This window comes from Nymphalis io, chromosome 14 (genome assembly GCF_905147045.1).
Source record: "Nymphalis io chromosome 14, ilAglIoxx1.1, whole genome shotgun sequence".
Taxonomy (NCBI): domain Eukaryota; kingdom Metazoa; phylum Arthropoda; class Insecta; order Lepidoptera; family Nymphalidae; genus Nymphalis; species Nymphalis io.
Genome location: NC_065901.1, coordinates 5311755 through 5332405, shown reverse-complemented (window position 1 = coordinate 5332405; position 20651 = coordinate 5311755). Strand labels below are relative to the sequence as shown.

Genomic DNA, 20651 nt, shown 5'->3' with positions numbered 1-20651 from the left:
GAACATTATCCATTTTATTGTGTTGAATTACTGGAAGTATTCTCCTCGCCCGAGTACTCACGCCTGCTAGAGGTCAATCATGGCGTCAAAGGATAAAACTTCGTCATCCTATACACATACATTCGTAGCTTTGTCGAATTTTATAAAAACGGTTTGCGCCAACAGAAAGAGGTAATATGTTAAATATTTTTTTAAAATACCAACTTATCCTGTCCACAGTAACAGCCTGTTAATATCCCACTGCTGGGCCAAGGCCTCCTCTCCCTTTTGAGGAGAAGGTTTGGAGCTTATTCCACCACGCTGCTCCAATGCGGGTTGGTAGAATACACATGTGGCAGAATTTCAATGAAATTAGACACATGCAGGTTTCCTCACGATGTTTTCCTTCACCGTCAAGCACGAGATGAATTATAAACTCAAATTAAGCACATGAAAATTCAGTGGTACTTGCCCGGGTTTGAACCCACGATCGTCGGTTAAGATTCACGCGTTCTAACCACTAGGCCATCTCGACTCTTATCGTGTCCACGTAATCAGAAAATTAGTTTGAATATTATCGCTTCATGGTTTGTCGAGGTGAGTTATAAAGATACTCTTTATCCTGTAACTTCTCCTTTAACTTAATTTCAATATGGGTCATTTCCCTGAGATTTAAACTATATATAATACAATTTTCTTGCATAAAAATCGCTGCTGTAATTCCTATAGGTAAAATTTCAGCACAACTTAAAACTATAATATTCGTTTGTTGTAACGATATAATGCTTTTAAATTTACGCTGTATTTGTCATGCAAATAAAAAAATATGGCCCTCATGGGACGCCTGACAGATAGGAAATATTTACTTTATGTAATGTTTATATACATATACAGAGTTATAATACACATTCTATTATTTCTAATATTAGCTGGTAGAGAATGATTGTGAACGAATGCAATATTTAATTTAATTAATTGATGGAAAAAATCAAAGGACCATTTTTGTTACTATCGACGAAATTTGACTTTTTTTTATAGTCTATAATAATTTTCTTATTTATCGTTTATTTGCTGGAAAAATTATACATTATGATGACAAATAAAGAAAGATCAAGCATATCTCTTCGATAACTGACGTACAAATAAAAACTATTAAAATTAAATTTTTGACTTCGATACCCACAAATTTTAATTTAAAATAGTAACAGTCAAGAACTACGATTAATTGATCTAATAATATAATCTATAAAAAACAACAATTTAATAAATTTCATAATAATACAGATTGATTTAAGCATTAGTAAGTATATTAATTTAATAAATTAAAAAAATATATCATTCGATGAATAAAATCACCGTATTACAGTCACGTTCCGGATGGTTCCAAGCTCGTACTAGAACTAATAGATCTGCCAAGCTAGAAGATCACGAGTACTATCGTAGAATTGGTTGTTGAACGGTTTTCTATGTTTATTTTTGTGGAGCGTGCTCCTTTGCGTGCCTTTCTATTATCGAACAATTAGCTAGCGTGAAGCAGATTCCATTTGTTATTGATATCATAATCTATAGTCTTCAATTTTGATATGATGATTGCTTACCTTGGGAATAAAACAATTGCCTCCAGGCCATTTCATAAATATTATTTTATTATATTTGTTTACAATTCTATTATTGTATAAAACCTATAATTGTAAAATTTAGTTGTTAAAACAAACACTCTCAGGTCTGAGAGTGTTTATCTCCGAACCGGTGTTAGATTTTGGACACTCAATAAGCAAGTTATACTTCTATATTTAATAAACAGTTATTGGCTTTAATTATATGAGTATGGCTTCTATTATTCCGATCAATCGCTTAATTTTAAGCCAAATCCTCACTTCGCATCAGGTGTGATTGTGGTCGAGAACCCATTCATATAATAATCTCATAAATCCAAATAATATCAAACAAAGAATGAAATATTTTATACGCAAATTCATAATCTTCTTTTCTTCTATTAAAACTTTATCATTCTTATTGTTGTATCAAATTTTACACAGTAACTTATAAAATAGCATAGTACATAAAATAGCAGAAGATAGATAAAAGTAAATAAAATATTTTATCAGTACAAGAAGCTGTATAACTTATTATTTGTTTATTAACCTTTACAATAACCAATAAATAAACTCTTTACATTATTGAGCTCAATTTTAGTGAAAATTTATTAAGAACTTCCTTAGATAGCTTTTGTGGCGTGGCACAAAATATATCAGAATGCCATAAATGACCGAGTCTTGTGTTTATTTATAATAACGATACAAATCAAATAAATATTACCATTTAAAAAGTAATTACAAAACTTTAAGTAATAATGTGTAACTTTGTTTCAGATCACAAACAAAAGTATCACTGACTACGCATGACGAAACATGGAAAGCGTAGGCAGCAATACCACATTATTTAATGACTTACTTTATGCCAGCGAGTTGACACTTCAAAGAGAATTCAGCGATGTGCTAATGGGAATAAATACGTGGCCCATAGAGAAATGTTTGAAAGCTCATTTAATGAATGAAACTTTAAGTGATGATGTAACAAACCACATATATGTTTATAATGGTACTCAGATTATGTGCTTGGACCACGCACCTGTTTTAACCCGAAGCACTATTATACGAGCGACTGTCCTATCTGTATTGGCTATGTTATCATTATTTGGAAACTGTGCGACTATAATAAGTGTGCAAAGAGGCAAGAGATGTCGAAGAAGAGCACGGCCATCTTGGACTGCCATATATAGTCTTATATTCCAACTCAGTATAGCAGATTTACTTGTAACAATATTCTGCATAGCGGGAGAAGCAGGTTGGTCTTTTGCCGTTCAATGGTACGCGGGTAATATCGGTTGCAAATTGTTTAAATTTTTGCAAATGTTTGCCTTGTATTTAAGTACATTTATACTAGTGTTGATCGGAGTTGATCGATGGTTAGCTGTCAAATATCCAATGAAAAGTATGGCTACGTCAACGAGGAGTGGAAGACTTGTCATTATAGCTTGGAGTCTAAGTTTTATACTAAGCATACCACAGGTTAGTATAACAGTTTTTTTTTATAAATAATGACTATTAAGATTTTTATTAATCTTCTAATTAGGATGTGCATGAAATATAATTACATAAAATTATAACTATTTATTTGTGTACCGCAGTTGAGAACATACTCATTATATATTTTTTTGGATTTTTTTATATCATGAAACAAACTATTAAATATATATTATTTTTTAGAATAAAATTGTCATTTCACTGCCAAAGTTACGTTAAATTTTTTGCAATTCATTGTTTTCTTAAAATTATGTTGTTTTCTTTTATAAAATGTATTTTAATATATTAAGAATAAGAACATTAATATAAGAGACGTAAATATTATAAACAACCCAATTTATTGCAAATTTGTATTACAAAAAGATAAACTAAATCCAAAATTTGATATCTAGATTGGTTTTGACGTAATCGTACCAGAAATTCCCAGAGCTATTTTAAATTTCGAACCGTTTAATCATAAATCTTGTTTCAGACAGTGGTTTTTCGAGTTGCTAAAGGACCGTTCATCGAAGACTTTTATCAATGTGTGACACATGGTTTTTATACGGAGAGATGGCAAGAGCAAGCCTACACGACATTGTCACTCGTATTTATGTTTATATTGCCACTTATTGTATTAATTTCGACATATGTTTCAACAGTGAGAACTATAGCAAGTAAGTATTCGTTTACTTTTCAAATTTATTTTTTATAGTCGAATTAGCGGCTTTAATATCGCTAGGTGAAACGTAAACCATCGAGTCATTGAGGCTATATAATAAAATAAAACAGATAACAACAAAAATATTACAGTCTTTTTTTTTCAGTCACATTTATATAAAATATAACTTTTAAAGAGTTTGTTCGGAAAATGTTTTCTTTTAAGAAACGTAGTGAACGTTTCTTAAAAGAAAACATCAAGCATATAAATAACGTTGAAAACCATATGTTTCTATTTAAACAATATTAATATCGAATTTCAGATATTACCATCCGCAGCACGTGTACACGTCCTAACAATTATAACAGCGTTCTGTAAATATACCCTCTATCCCCTAAAGGATTATATTTAAGTGACTACCAAATGTTTTACCCGTTCAACCATGATTTATAAATTAATTATCTTATAATTCATGTCTTATAATATAAATGCCATAAACTGTGTGTGGGTATCTGTAAATGTGTAATATATTATCGGTGTGAGATCACATAAATCAAAATTTGCCAGACAGTTTAAGGATTTCTATGTAATAAACTCAATTAATTAATCAAGTTCTTATAAATGAGGAAGTTATATTATAGAAACGTAGGTATTTTATTTTATGGAATAAATATGGCCCAGTGGTTAGAGCGGATAAATCTAAATCGAAGATCGCGGATCAAACCCAAGCAAGCAGCGCTGATTATATTGCAATTAATTTGTGTTTACAATCATGTGCTCAACAATAAAAGCAAACTTCATGAAAACAACCTGCATGTTATGCGAAATCCTTCTCTTCAAAGGGAGAGGAGGTATTTGCCTAGTACTGGGACAGTACTGTGACATTTAAGAAGCTTTTTCTTTATTTGATATTATTTTATGCAATATATGTACATTATTTATCATTCATTAACTTCTCGATATTGGCTAGACCGATTTCAATGTTTTTCTTTTTAATATGGAATATTAATCCGTATAAAAATTGATAAGGTTAAATACCTTTTAAAGATTTTATACAAATAAATATTACAATTTTCTCCTTATAATTTAAGCTAGTAATTGTCATTGGATGTAAAACGTTCAGAAAATAAATATAAATAATAATAATAATAATAATATCCTGGGACTTTATTCACACACGGCCATCTGATCCCAAATTAAGCAGAGCTTGTGCCATGGAAACCAGACAACTGATATATTACATATACTACTTTTCTTTTGTAAATACATACTTATATAGATAATTACACCCAGACTCAGGACAAACAGACATGTTCATGCACACAAATGTCTGTCCTGGATGGGAATCGAACCCACAACCTTCGGCGTGAAAGGCAGGTACCTACCAACCACGCCAAACGGCTCGTCAAATAAAAAAAAGCTTAAAAGAAAATTTTAAAACCACTGTCAAAATAACTGAAAATGTACTTCAAAGTGAAGGGTTTCGAACCTTCAAACAGTTATGAGCTACACAACTTTGCAGTACGTTAAATCTTGGTGTGATCAAATAGTAATAACTAATAATAATAACTATATAAATAATAATAACTTATTATTATATTCAAATAGTAATAACTATATAAATAATAATAACTTATTACTTCATTTTATAAAAATGATAACATAATTAATCTCAAAAGGAAACATTATCAGCGACAACCTGTACATGACGCATTGTTTTACTTACTACCGGTTTTATAATATCATACGTCGATACTCTTTTACCACCAAAGGGACGTCAGCGTCATACGTATAAAGCCTTTCTCCATAAATGGGCTATCTGAAGCAAAAAGATTTACAAATAAGACTATTAGATCAAGATATACCCAAACTGGTGTTTTGTGCAAGCTTGTCTGGGTAGATACCACCCACACCTCAGATATTCTACCGTTAAACAGCAGTACTTGGTATTGTTGTGTTCCGGTTTTAAGGGTGAGTGAGCCAGTGTAATTACAGGCACAAGGGACATAACATCTTAGTTTCCAAAGTTTGTGGCGCCTTGGTGATGTAAGAAATGGTTAATATTTCTTACGCCACGTTTATGGGCGTTGGTGATCACTTATCATTAGGTGGTCCATTTGAACGTCCTACATTATAAAAAAAAAAACAAAATAACAATATGGTTCACAAAAAAGCATACGCGAACACGTATGCCTTTTTGTGAACCATAATACACGAAATATACATTTTCTTAACCTCTGGTAAATGGTAACACCCCTTGTGTTACAGTAATACATTAAATTTATACCATATAGCAGGATAATATTAAAATTTTCATATGGCTTCGTATGCGTGCTAGTTTTCACTTATTCTTCAAGGACTTAAACCCTTATTATTTAATGTTATATTAATACACATCAATTAATCTTTTTATAATATCAAATAAAAAAACGGACTTTACTAAATACAACAACAGGCGCAACGGATATAACATCTTAGGCCCGAAGGTATGTGACAGTTCTATTAATAAAGTGAATGCCTATAAAATATAAAAATCTCAAGTAAAAACTAATAATTTTATTTATATAATACTGGCTATTCAGCACGTTTACGTAAGCAAATAAAAGTAGCAAGTAAAAGCCAGTTCGAACACTTTCTTATTCTAATTTTTTTATAATCTATCTTGTGCTTAATAGTAAATGAAACAATTGCACATATCAGACAAAACGTCGCAACTAATCCGCGTCGGACCAGCGTATAACCTCTAAAATTCAAAACTTTTAACATTCGGAAATTAATATATGGATCCTTTTCATTACAAATTGTAATCATGTAGTAGATTTTTATAGTAATACCACTTATTAAATCATAAAGTTTTTTTTCTAACTATAAAAGCCACTACCTTGGAATTTAGCAGGTTTCCTTTTAATGAGTGAGGATTATTAGAGAACAGATTTTATGAAATTCAACATCTAAAGAGGTAATAAACTTTTCCAAAACTTCTGGGTTTAAACATTACAAAGACATTTACAAAGAATTGGCTTCTCGTAAACTCAAAAGGTTGAATAGGGATAAGGTAGAACGGTGTCAATTCTCATTAAATTCTTCTTAAATACCATAAGCTTATAATTTTTAGAATAGCGCACTTAATGTAAAAGTTTGTTTTAGAAACTTCAACTTTAATTTATATTTACTTTAAATATTACAGTAGAAAATATATTCAGATTTCTACTTACAAAAGAGAAAAAAACAAAACACCGAAGAAATTCATCACCAAAATCGAAACATTATTTATTCAATACCTTTTTACCTTCTTATAATCACTTTTTCTCCTCAAAAGGGAGAGGAGACCTTATCCCAGCAGTGGGACATTAACAGTTGGAACTGCTTCTGTACTGTTAATCACTCTTTAGTCGTCACAACATTAAAATAAAATTAAATCTCTTACCGGTTTGAAATTTAAATTGTACCTAAAAATGGCAAGTAAATCAGTAGTTACTGTTTTTTCACAAATTAAATAACATAATTTGAATGTTAATTACGTTGTTATTTATCCAGCATGAAAATCCATAAATACTTGTTCCAAGCTTTTTATCAAAGGTATTAAATTTAGGCATTCAGAAATTTGGTATCTCAACAAATAGGCCGTGTTGGGTTAAAAAAATTGAAAGTAAAATTGCGACCTAAAATTAAGCTTTCACGATTAATTTTCGCTCAAAATCAGAATCAATACTATTTTAAATCCATGATAAGATAAGCAAAAATGATTCCTAATTGTCAATGTCAGTGGTCAACTTTGCCTCTTTGACTCTGACACTGTATGAAATGTTCACATTTCTAACACCAATTCATCGCAATATCTCTTTATATAGAATAGGAAGGTGGACGAGCATATGGGCCACCTGATGGTAAGTGGTCACCAAATGCCCCTAGACAATGGCATTGTAAGAAATGTAAACCATCGCTTGGGACCACCAACCTTGGGAACTAAGATGTTATATCCCTTGTGCCTGTAATTACACTGGCTCACTCACCCTTCAAACCGGAACACAACAATAACAAGTACTGCTATTTTGCGGTAGAATATCTGATGAGTGGGTAGTACCTACCCAGACGAGCTTGCACAAAGCCCTACCACCAGTAAATCTCTTGTACCTCAATTTACACTAGTGACCAGATTACATCAATATAAAGTGTTGTTCTTTATTCTCTAATGTGTTTTTAAATTGTACACGTATCAATGCGAACTTATCCATACGGATATCTTTAATTGTAGAATAATTAAATTCTGAAGTGGTGACCACTTAACATCTGGTGGCCCATTTGCCTATCCGCCTAGCTATAACATAAACAAAAATTCAAAAATTAAGCACTTTCCTTTTAAAAGTTATATGTAATAATTAGTAATGTTACTTCTTTTATATAGCTTAATAATTTAATGTAAAAAAAAAAAACTGTAAGTCTGGTAATAATAGAGTGTTGCTGTTTTGATCTTGTGCCCTACAATATCTCCTCTCATTTGGATTGTCTCTGAAAACGACAACCGTGGCTAAAATCAGCTTAGCAACTATCAATATTAATAATTATATATACATGTAAGCGAAATACCACTCATATATATATATGTACATGTTGTGATCTACACACCTCTAAATTAGTTTTTTGAAAATATGTACATATTTAGCCTACATAATATGTCCTAAACGTATAAGCTGTAATAATACAAACAAATAGTCTAATTGTATATACATAGATAAACATATTTTGTATTTTTTGACAATCTGGCAAAATTGTAATATTTTTGCAAAGACACACACACACACATACACACACAAACAATCACCCACATCGACAAAATAAACCTACTTCACCTTAAGTATGTGGAAATATTAATAAAATAAAAATAAAAAACCTACTCTATCCACAAACACATAATATATTTTTATTTACTTATTTGTTTTAATAATAATATCCTGGGACATTTTTCACACACGGCTATCTGATCCCAAATTAAGCTTGTACAGAGCTTGTACTATGGAAACCAGACAACTGATATAACATGTACTAATATAAATATACTATTTTTCTTTTTTGTAAATACATACTTATATAGATAATAATATAGTTTAATATCTCCTATCTCTTTAATCGATTCAACAAATCTATTCGATTTGATCTAACGTTGGTGTTAGATTTGTTGGATGTTACTCGAAATAATTTTAAACATGTATAAGTTTATTTAAACTCCATATTATCGGCGATTATTAATTAAACTTAGCTCGAAGTTATGATTATTATTTATTCGCTGGTAAAACTTGAAGTATACCAAAGAAAGGTCGTATTACATATAAAATTAATTATCGTTTGTGTATGATTCGTCAAATAATAAAATTAGATTTTTTCTTTAACAAGTCACTTTTACAGAGCTTTACAATTTAAAGTGGTGATCGAAAATATTATCCAACATAGTAGTATTTTTCAATTTTCAGTCGTTCAACAAAGGGTCGATAGCCCAGTGGTTAGAAGATATGAATTTCAACCGATGATTTCGAGTTCAAAACAAACACCATTGAATTTCAATGTATTCACAGGCTGTTATTTTAGTTTACTTTAAAGTAATACTATACGTACCAATAACATATGAATACAAAACAATAAATTAAACAAAAAAATATAATATTATAATAATAAACGAAGTAAATATTGTACAGTAATTAGAATGAAGAATAGATCTGCCCCATCACTCGGAGGCATCTCTAACTACGTTTACCATGGAAAGAGACTAACCTATATATCAAAAAATGGTAGAAGACAGGCTTGCCATAAAAGCCTGCAGACATTTTCCGTAGAGCCTATGTAGCAAAAAAAAAAATTCCAATTAAATAGTGCCGTGTATAATGAATTGTATAATTAACAAAACTATCAAAATCTCAAATTATAAAAGACTGCGTTTATATATTTTACGACGTAACAATGACAGTATTACAAAAGGTTTCTAATAGAGTGCTTTCTTATATGCAAGTGAATATATTAGACGTGATTATTCACGATACGACGAAACCGCATTAATTGACGGTTGTAGATGGTTGTGACATACAATTTTATCCGTTACCACTACAGGCTCGTATAAAAACCGTACAACGAGCAATGTACGCTATTATTCTGCCTAACACAGCGTTGACAAGAATCGATGTTAGACGTGGATTACAAAATGAAAACGAATCGAAGACTTTCAATCAAATTAAAGCATTGAGTGATTTTATAAAAATGTGCCTATACTTTTTTTGTTGATTCAATATTTCTTTTTTTATTTTGTTTGATCAACATATTTGTTGTTCAATTATGACACCGAGTAAATTCACTATTCGATTTTCCTGACTAAGAAGTAAAAGTTAAGTAACAACATTAAGACTATATTATACTTGAAGTTATATCTTTGTTATAAATTTCAAAGATAAATCAAACGCATTATTTTACCGAACAAGACTCCTCTCCATCCCAACCATGTCATTCAATTATTTCTCTTTTTTACTACAAATTGTTGCTAGTAAATGTATCGGCCAAACATTATGTGCAACCGACATAAATAACGAGGCAACTTGTTGGTCTTGTTCCTTATAAAACTATAAATCCGTACAATCTGGCATATAATTAAGGTTCAGGCGAATTGAAAGTAATTGGGTTTTTTGTCGAGAAATTCTCAGTCACAGCCCGATGTTTGATAATTGGCAGCATTAACACTTCCGTGCTTCGGAAATCATGTTAATCCATTAGTCCCACGCTTGAATTCTATCGAGTTTTGTTGGATTGCTGTCCTGCCGTCAGTTGGATTATGACTTTTAGAGGTAACTAGTTTTCGTCTGCAGCTTTGCTCGTACTTTTGGGCGGGGGACAAAAAGTAACTTATTTCCTTTCTTGATGTTCAAACTTGCTTCTGATACTAAACTTCATTAAAATCGCTTCAGTAGCTTAGTTATGAAAACGAAACAGACGGACAGAGTTACTGTTTGCATTTATAATATTAATATAGATAGAGAATAGCGAAAGTAAGGTTTTAATTTTTAAGTATTTAAGCGCAACATTATTCCGCTATGCTTGGAAAATAAAAAAATGATACTGACCGTAGTTTTCACAAAATACAAAATAACATAGTTAACGATAATAAACAAATATAATATATTATATTAGATGTTTTGTTAAGAATTTTAACAAAAAATCTGAAGATTGGTTATCTTTTAAAATTGTCTACAGTTAGATAATTAATCAACATAATATTATAATAAAAATTTTTGTTTCCCCAGCAAACCGAATTGTTTAAAAATAAAGAATAAAATGAACGTAAATGAAATCATTCACTTATTCCATTTATTTACGGTCGGCGCAGACTTTATAACAAGACAAGAAAAAGACAGCAGACTTTTCCCACGACCGTCTATCTGATTTATACTCTCTTTGAGAATATTTTTGTTGATAGGTAAGTTTTGCTGTCTCTTAAGGGCATATAGATACATTATTCATCCTCTAATAAAATATTTTAAAATGATTTAATAAGTTTTATTCACCGATTCAATTACAAACACAAATTAAAATTAATTAAGCACATGAAACTTCAGTGATTCTTGCCCGGGTTTGAACCACATGTGTCAAATCAAATCAAAAATAGATTTTGATTCATTACAGAATATTAAAAAAAAGTAAAAATTTAGTATAAAGATTCGTCACATCATAGGCGTCATTATTTGTTACAAAAAAAAAACTATGTTTGAAATTAACGTTGATATCGAAAATGATATCGAAAGTGACCGCTTTTCATTATGAAAAGCGGTCACTGCCAGGTAATCCTTTCATACGCATCTTGCGTCACTAGATAAAGTAATTATATGTTTCATTATACACATCGGAATTGCTTGTTTAACGTATCGAAAATTCATATTTACGGTGTTACGTACATACACACAACACTCAAATTACAAAAATCAAATTCGTGCTTCATTTGTTCAGTGATCCACTGATTATGTTATTTTTATTAAAACTGAAAATTCTTAAACAACAGATTATAATTATTCGAATATAATAAAATAGTAATTGTTAAGGCTCATCTTCACTAGAAAATAGTAACCACTATCGGAGTGTAAAGAAATGTATAGGAAGATTTTAATTCAACATCGTATTGAAATCAATCAAAATAAAAAAAAATCGGTGGTAGGGCTTTGTGCAAGCTCGTCTGGGTAGGTCCCCCCCCCACTCATCAGATATTCAACCTCAAAACAACAGTACTTGATATGTAATTACAGGCACAAGGGACATAAAATCATAGTTCCCAAGGTTGGTGGCGCATTGGCTATGTAAGCGATGGTTGACATTTCTTACAATGCCATTCTCTAAGGGCGTTTATGACCACTTACCATCAGGTGGGCCATATGCTCGTCCGCCTTCCTATTCTATAAAAAGACATAATCGTACATATGTTTTTACCGCTATTTCGCTTGATAGCAGTGCCTGCATGACGTGTAATCGATAGTGTGTAAGTGTGTAAGTGTATAGTGATTATAACTATCATAGTTTACTATTGTTTATGTAAAAACATTGTGTCATACATATAAAAACCTTTAATATATGAAAATGGTCTCCCGATTGCGCTTATTTACTTTTCAAACACACACATATGTATGTAAAATGAAGAGGGCCCTTCGCAATTTATTAACGCCGAATATTTTAAATCCAAGGTCTCGTCGTTTATATTGGTAGAGAAGATATTTAACATTTGAGTGGAAATAAATTATAATGATCGTTTAGAATTATAATCAAATTTTAGTATTCATACTATTCAAGTGTCTTGTATTTATAAAAAATATTACAAATCAAAAGAAATGTGATGTTAATTTATTTATTTTATGTACATATGTTATGATTTATTGTTTTAGTGGCTAGCTTTTAAAGATGAGTTCATATGCCGAGGTTCTTGGTTAAAATCGTGTGTGAGGTAGTAAAAAGTTATTTGTTTTTTTTTTTGACAAAAAAATCTCAGTTTCACTATATCCTGCGCTAGTATCCGTTTATAAATACCCATGAATGTAATTTTATAACAACTAATAATACTTATATTAACTATAATTTAATCCAATTTAATGTCCTCCCATTATAAATCCAAATCTACTTTATTTGTAAATTGAATATGAAACTCGATATCATTTGAAATCGGTCGTGTCTTTGCATACATAAAAGGCTACGTATTAAAAAAAATACAAATTCAGTAAATATTCGTATATAAACCTAAATGTAAAATTATTTTTTTAAATTTCCTTTCCTTTTCAATTATGGCATTCAGACATAAATTTAATTTTTTAGTATATAATTTGATTTTAAAATATTCAATATTCTTGCAGAGAGCGAAAAGGTGTTTCTACCGGAAGTTTCGAGACAGGCGACATTTTTAACACCAGATATGAACCGTAGGCGGCTTATTGACAGAGCCAAGATGAAATCTTTGAGGATGTCAATTGTAATTGTAACTGCGTTTGTAATATGGTGGACACCCTATTATGTGATGATGATTATATTTACATTCCTTAATCCTGATAAAAATGTAAGTATTGCATTTTATATAAAACTAGTTTTCACCCGCGCTAGAGGTTAGGTTTTGTTAGAGGGAGAGGATATAAAAAAGTAGCATATGTCCTTTCTTGGGTTTCAAGCTTGCTTCATATCAAATTTCATCAAAATCGCTTAAGTAGTTTAGCCATGAAAGCGCAACAGATATAGTTACTTTAGCATTTATAATATTAATATGGATAACCGCTTTGTACGTGACGTTAGGAAAATCACTTTTGGCTAACGAAATTAATTATTATTAATTATCATAATATATATTGAAATAAAACAAACCATCACAATTGCCTGCCAATATTTTGAAATCTCGAGACCATTTTGTCAAACCAAACGTAAGCGGAATTTGTATTTCCATACAACTAGTACGAATAATGTGTCATTTTACGGTGTTTGCACTTATTTATATTGCACAACTGTAATAAAAAACTTAATAGTTTAATCAACGCATAATACTATCCCACTATCCCCAATGGTTTTTTTATGATACTAGAGTTTTATCGTTTTATTTATATATTGTATGCAGTAAAGATTTTAAAACTTAATAACAATTAAATCCTTAGTAGGCTAGTCACTCACATGCGTCACACAACGGAGAGCGTTATTATCGGTTTTTAAATAATTTATAAGCAACGTACGTTACTTTTCCATGATAACTTATAAAAATTTTAAAAAGACGTTCTTATAGAAGAATAGGAAGGTGGACGAGCATATGGGCCACCTGATGGAAAGCCCTTAGATATTGGCATTGTAAGAAATGTTAACCATCGCTTACGTCACCAATGCGCCACCAACCTTGGGAACTAAGATGTTGTCTCTTATGCCTGTAATTACACTGGCTCACTCACCCTCCAAACCGGAACACAACAATACCAAGTGCTGCTGTTTTGCGGTAGATTATCTGATGATGGGGAACCTACCCAGATGAACTTGCAAAAAGCTCTACCACCAGTGTTTGAGTTATTAATATTTAAACTCACTTAAAATATTTTCACATCAAATAGATTGATTTTCTCAACCACTGACACACAATTTTTACAATTATGATTTTTATGTTTTCAGGTTTCCTGTAAGTCTTTATTCCACTTTAACATTTGATTTACTTAACGGAATTGGGGTGTATGAGATATCTTTAGAATCGTTAAAGTAACGTCCCGAGTGACACTAGCTATATAATAATACTTTTGAGTTCGTAGTTTTTTTTTAATCTTTTTAAATAATTAAAATTATTATTAATTACTCGGTAACAAATGCAGTTTTAATCAGTGTAAATGCATATAACTTGAGAAATATACAAACATTTTTTTAATATATGTTGATTATAGATTATATAACAACCACAACATCTCATTTAAATGACAGGTTTGATCAAACACAAAAACATATTTAATATTGTCAATTTCTTTATCTTGTATTTTTGCATGAGCGTGTTTGAACGGATGTTTGTGTCCAGTACATAACACACATATAGTACTATTATAATAAGCAAATACATAAACGGCAACGTTATGTATACCGACCTGAGGGTAAGCAATACATACCACATACAAATTTAAACGGAAGCGAAATTCGATTACGTGTAGGTAACAAACTTCTAATTGCGCAGTGAGGTTGGGATAATGGTTTAACTCACGCATTTTCTAGCATATAATGTGACTTTTATGCGATTTTGTGAAAATAATTTATAGAGAATAACCCTGAGTCGATACCACTAACCCAACACCCTACCGCGAAACGTAATTATTTTTCGTCTATTAAATATTTTACTTTAAAAAAGCCAAATAAAGCGTTTTCCTTTTTCATCTGCTTACTTTCTGTAAGCAGTATACCCTACCGTGAAACGTAATTAGCTTTTGTCTATTAAATATTTTATATTTTACTTTAATACAGAAAATAAAGCGTTTTCCTCTTTCATTTACTTTCTGTCAGTAAAAAATGTGTGGAAAATTTTTTTCTTATTAAATGTATTTTAGTTTACTTATTTATATTAAATGGTGTCTAAAATTTTATCTTTAATATTTAAAGCATTATTGAGTTTTATGTCAAAAAACTATCGGTCGACAGATTTAGAATTTTCATCTCATCTGACTAACAGATAACGGCAATAGAGAGCGAATCTGTGCTCGCACACACATATATTCTGTATACTATATATTGCGCTAGTCCTAAGCCCTGTGGCCGAATCTCGGTCAGAAGGTTATTATTGATGAAATTATTGTACATTTAATTACATTTGTTTATATAGTTCAAATTAATAAAAAAATATATGTCTATGATACATATATGTCAAACAATTAAGAATGAACAGTGTAACGGTATCGAGATTATTTTATTATTGTAATATATTAAATTAAATTCTGATAATAATAATAATGTCCTCCAGACCGATTTCGGCCACGGCGGTCAATCTCAAGAGAGATTAGCCAACGCAGGAGATATTATAGAGCACAATTGTGTGCGCAAACACAGGTGCACTCTCTCTTCCCTCACTCTCACAATCGGATGGGACGGCAATCCAACATGACCAGAAAGAGTTCAGGCGCAGACCCAAAGGCTTTACGTGCTTTTAAAGGGAATGTACACAGTTTTACAGAGTACAGAGTGTACAGAGTTTATTGGCCCGACCTGGTAATTGAACCCAAGACCTCCGTGTCTGCGGCCTTACATCAAGCCACTAGACCAACCAGGTAGTCATTAAAATCAACTATATAAAATATATTTTGACTGAAATAACCGCCGAAACCGACAACCTCTGAGATAATCCTGTGGTAGTTAATCTCCAGTTTTACAAAACATTAAACATAGTCAGTTTGTAGCCTGAAATGTACGTTGAAATTATCGATGGTTTAATTTTGGAATAATACCTAAATATTTTAATTCATTTGCTTGCAGTTAAGTGAAGATCTGCAGTCGGGAATATTTTTCTTCGGTATGTCAAACAGTCTAGTCAACCCGGTCATATACGGAGCTTTCCATTTATGGCCGAAAAAGAAACGTTCCAGACATAGTGACAGGTACTATTTTTTATATCATTTAATCTGACGACCTATATTTATATATATGATTATAGTTGCCAGTTTTTACAGCTACGAATCATTTGGACCTAATATTAGCAAAAAATCTCAGTTGCGCTATGGAATTAGGACGTTGTCGTCGTAAGTAATCCTAATCTATCTCCAGCTGTACCGTATTGCCGTTCCACCGGGTTCTGAATTCAAGAAAATAAAATCTATTACCTCTCGCGTAATTGGCTATTCGACGTTGAAATCGGTTTTCGTAGCCTAAATCGGGTCGGTGGATAGCTTTTGTGTTATAAACAGTCATCTTATTATAAGTACTCTCGTGAACGAAGTATACGATATCAAAATAATAGTTTCTATTTCCCAGAGAGAAATGACAAAAAAATGCTTGTACGAAACTATTGTTAGATTTACAAAGTATTACTAAATTGTTATTGATATTTCAACTTCTAAATAATAGAAACAATGTTTTTATAATATACGTTGGTTACAGTAAAGCTTTCGACATGCTCCAATTGTTATATTATCATTCAAATATTCTACTATATAGGCTTGGGTGAGAAAAGATTTGAAATAAGATATTGGATATGACGTTTTGATGATAATACTATGAACTTGGAAAAATACATATCACATTTGTGTATACAACAAAGGCTATGCTTAGTAACACTACACATACTTCACTTTGAATTTAGTTTTAATAAATTTCGCATACCTAGTTGTTTGTTATTTAAGAATGTTTTTCTATATATCGAACGGCTTATAAGCCTCCTTTTCTCTCATTGTGAACAATTTGACCTCATTTACTATGCATTAGTGTAAATATTATATGTGATAAGATTTCTCAGACACGTTTTTTTCTACCACGAAAGTATTATATTATATAGAAATAAATTCAAAACACGAAGGATCAGTTTTTCTTCGTAGAATTGAAATACGCGTGATCTATTATTAAGATCCACGAGTAAATAATCGCCTTCACTTACTTAAGCTGTCTCAAGTATTTGGACCTCTAAAGTCATTTAAAATAGGTAGCTTTTTTACTATCGTTTTTTAGCTTTAAGCTATACTGATTTTTGAATAAATATTGGCTTTCAAGTTTGTCTGAGAATGTGGTAATAAATTACCAATGTATGTTAATTGATAGATAAAATATGCAGTTTACATAAAAAAAAAAACTGATTGCGATTTCGAATAAGATATTTATACCTTAAATATATGTTACAAAAAGGCAGACTTATTATACATATGTTCTATATTTTCTAACGATTTTCGACGATTGCAAAAGTGAATCTGGAATCGAATTAGGAATAGTAAGTATTTAAAGAACAATATTTTGCCTTTTGTACAAAATAGTTTTCGTTTCTTTTGTGTTTGTGTTTAAAATGGTTCTGTAGCTCTTTTGTACAATAAAGCATATTCTATTCTATTTGTGATATCGACTGAAAATTAATTAATCAATAAACACAACATGTCTATGCTAGTAAAAGAGCTTAATACTTTATATAGAAAAACCTTCCCAAAAGTATATGTTATAGTCGATATCATGATTTATTTTCAAAATATTATACTTTCACAAACATACATTCATACTTATGAACACAGATTTAGACCTACGACCACAAGTTGTATTAACAAATTGTTGATTTGCGAAATTTAAACAACTTTCTTAGAAAATGAAAAAGAACAAAGTCACATAGAAAGTAGTATTGAAATATAAGATTATTACACATTTTACTTCTGACGTATTATTTAATAATGTACGACTTGGATCGTAAGCCATTTTCTTTGTTCTTTTCGAATAAAAATGATCTCGGCTATATTGAGAGGAAACCTAAAAATCTTAATACGCCATGAGACAATCCTTTCGCTTAAGTAAACTTGGCTTAGCGTGTTAGACTGAAATGGAAGTTGTCGCTTGTGATGTCTTGAATATATTTATTTCAAAGGTATTTTAAATTCTAAAGTTGAATCACAAGGAAGTTATCTGGAAAGTTTTGTGGGAGTTTTGAAAATTGGCGACTATAGAGATTTCGACGTGTGACTTTTTAAATTTCCTTTGTGGCTGCGTATCTTTGCCGCCCGCTCCACTTTATTGGTGAAATGGCGGACATAATAGTTTTTGACAGAATATCTATTCCAACCAATTTAACGATGAAAAAAGTTATAAAATAATTTGATATACTTAGGAAATAAACATATAATATATTTCAAGATTCAAACATACCATACGCATAAAACGAATAGTGCAGCTTGTAAAGAATAAATAATTATGTTAAGTGAAATCGTAACGGGCCGGAAATGTTTTCGGGTAAGAATATATAAAATAAAAATAGGTAGACGGATGGAAAAATGTGCCCCCTGATGATAAGTGGTTACCACCGCCCTTAAACAATGGCACTGTAAAAAATATTAACAGTTACTTACATTGCCATATGACATATTTGTGTTTATAATTCATCTTGTTCTTGACGGTGAAGGAAAACATCGTGAGGAAACCTGCATGTGTTAAATTTCATTGAAATTCTGCCACATGTGTATTCTACCAACCCGCATTGGAGCAGCGTGGTGGAATAAGGTCCAAACCTTCTCCTCAAAAAGGTAGAAAAGGCCTTAGTCCAGCAGTGGGACATTAACAGGCTGTTACATATATACATACATTGCCATATGTGCCACGAAGCTTGGGAACTGCTTTGGACAACTTGGGAACTGTTATGTCGCTTGTGCCTGTTACACTAACTCACTCACTCATCAAACTGGAACACAATAATACTAAGCACTGATAAGTGGCGGTGGAATATGTATATGGTTTCCACCACTTATAGAGATTGTATTTCCCTTACATCGTCAATGCGCTACCAATTTTAGGAACTAAGATGTTGTTACTCGTGCCTGTCTCGCTTACCCTTTAAATCAGAATACAACAATATTAAGTATTACTATGTGGCAGTAGAACATATGATGAGTGGATAGCACTTACCCAGATAAGCTCACACAAGCTGCAAGCTACCACAGAGTCCTTGGAACTCTTTTATATTGAAGTGAATTATTGAAAATTTTGTAATTTGTTTCAGAGAATCTGGAGGTCAGCACGCATCTTTACTCCGCCGCGGTGACAACACCTCATCCGTTAGGTTAACAACGATACGATCTCTCAGATCGTCAGCAAAATATTCAAATGGACAAAACATGAGTTTATTATAACCCATCAGTAAAATCATTCAGAATACTCGTACAATCGCTGAAGAAACTTGTTAGATGCAGTGATAATGAACTAGTCATTTTTAAAGTGTTGTTAGTACTGATAGATATTAAATATGTAAATAGTTATAGTTATAATAATATGATTTTAATGAGTAGTTTTTTTTTAAATTATTTCAATCTTATATAATATATAAGATTATGGCGATGCTAAGTTTGTTTTTGTATTATATTAAAAAAGTGTTAATAAATGTATAAAGAGAAACGTTTTACGAATTCCTAAATAAACTAAAAGTAAAAATATATTTCAAAATATTAATAATTAAGTTAGATTTTGAGCTATTGGAGCAAATTCATAACCTTTATTAAAAAAAAAAAAACATAATTTAACACGAAAATAAATGTAAGGAAGTTAATAGTACTATTAAAATGGTATTAATTGAAATGTTATATGAAAATACCTAATTAGTGTACCGCCTGGTACACAGTGGCGTACAGTTCGAGATAAGTCCGCAGAGGCTGGAGGTGAAATCATCCGATCTTCTATCACTAAGCGGCAATATATTGCCATTGTGTGCTCACTCACGATGAGACCTAGAAATCCATTATAATTACAGGCACAAGAGACGTCATATCATAGATCACATGGTTGGCGACATATTGGCGGTGAAAAAAGTGTTTCATATTTCTTCTATTCAATACAATATACCATTCAAAATGTCTATTCACTCCTCAACCTTCCAAAAATTTAAATAATAAAATAAAAATAGAAAATTTCTTATGGCATTCTTTTTTATTTATATTTGTTTGTGCATAAATAAAATAGCTGTAAATAAGCATACGTTATGTATTTCAATATATTTATTTGGGTCTATTATTTTAATTATGCAGATTAAAAATCTTTATAATATCTATGTATATGAGGAAAAATTCAGGTATGTAATAATAAATAAATAGGTTAATCATATTTAATGAAATGCACACCTAGTAAAATATAATTTTCGTAATCCTAAGTAATTAAAATAAATGTAAAATGAATGTTAAAATTTGATAAGTCTAAATCACTAATCATTAACTTAGTCACAAGAATTTCAAGTCGTTTATGGAACTTAGAGATTAAAAAGCTCTTCAGAATCGGTT

At 31.0% G+C, this 20651-nt stretch overlaps 1 protein-coding gene across 1 annotated transcript; it reads left to right on the top strand.

Moving 5' to 3' along the window:
* The first annotated feature begins 2390 nt into the window (after window positions 1-2390).
* Window positions 2391-19520, top strand: LOC126773375 (gonadotropin-releasing hormone receptor). Its single transcript, XM_050494304.1, has 5 exons — window positions 2391-3050; window positions 3538-3721; window positions 13071-13270; window positions 16183-16304; window positions 19385-19520. Exons 1-5 carry the CDS (start codon window positions 2391-2393, stop codon window positions 19512-19514), a joined length of 1296 nt encoding a protein of 431 aa, XP_050350261.1. The 3' UTR covers window positions 19515-19520.
* The last annotated feature ends 1131 nt before the right edge of the window (window positions 19521-20651 follow it).

What these genes read in the sequence shown, in the direction of transcription:
- LOC126773375 (XM_050494304.1), top strand. Translation starts at nt 2,391, where the DNA reads ATGGAAAGCGTAGGCAGCAATACCACATTATTTAATGACTTACTTTAT. An exon ending in TTATACTAAGCATACCACAG is followed by an intron (nt 3,051 to 3,537) that starts GTTAGTATAACA and finishes ATCTTGTTTCAG; the next exon opens with ACAGTGGTTTTTCGAGTTGC. An exon ending in TCCTTAATCCTGATAAAAAT is followed by an intron (nt 13,271 to 16,182) that starts GTAAGTATTGCA and finishes ATTTGCTTGCAG; the next exon opens with TTAAGTGAAGATCTGCAGTC.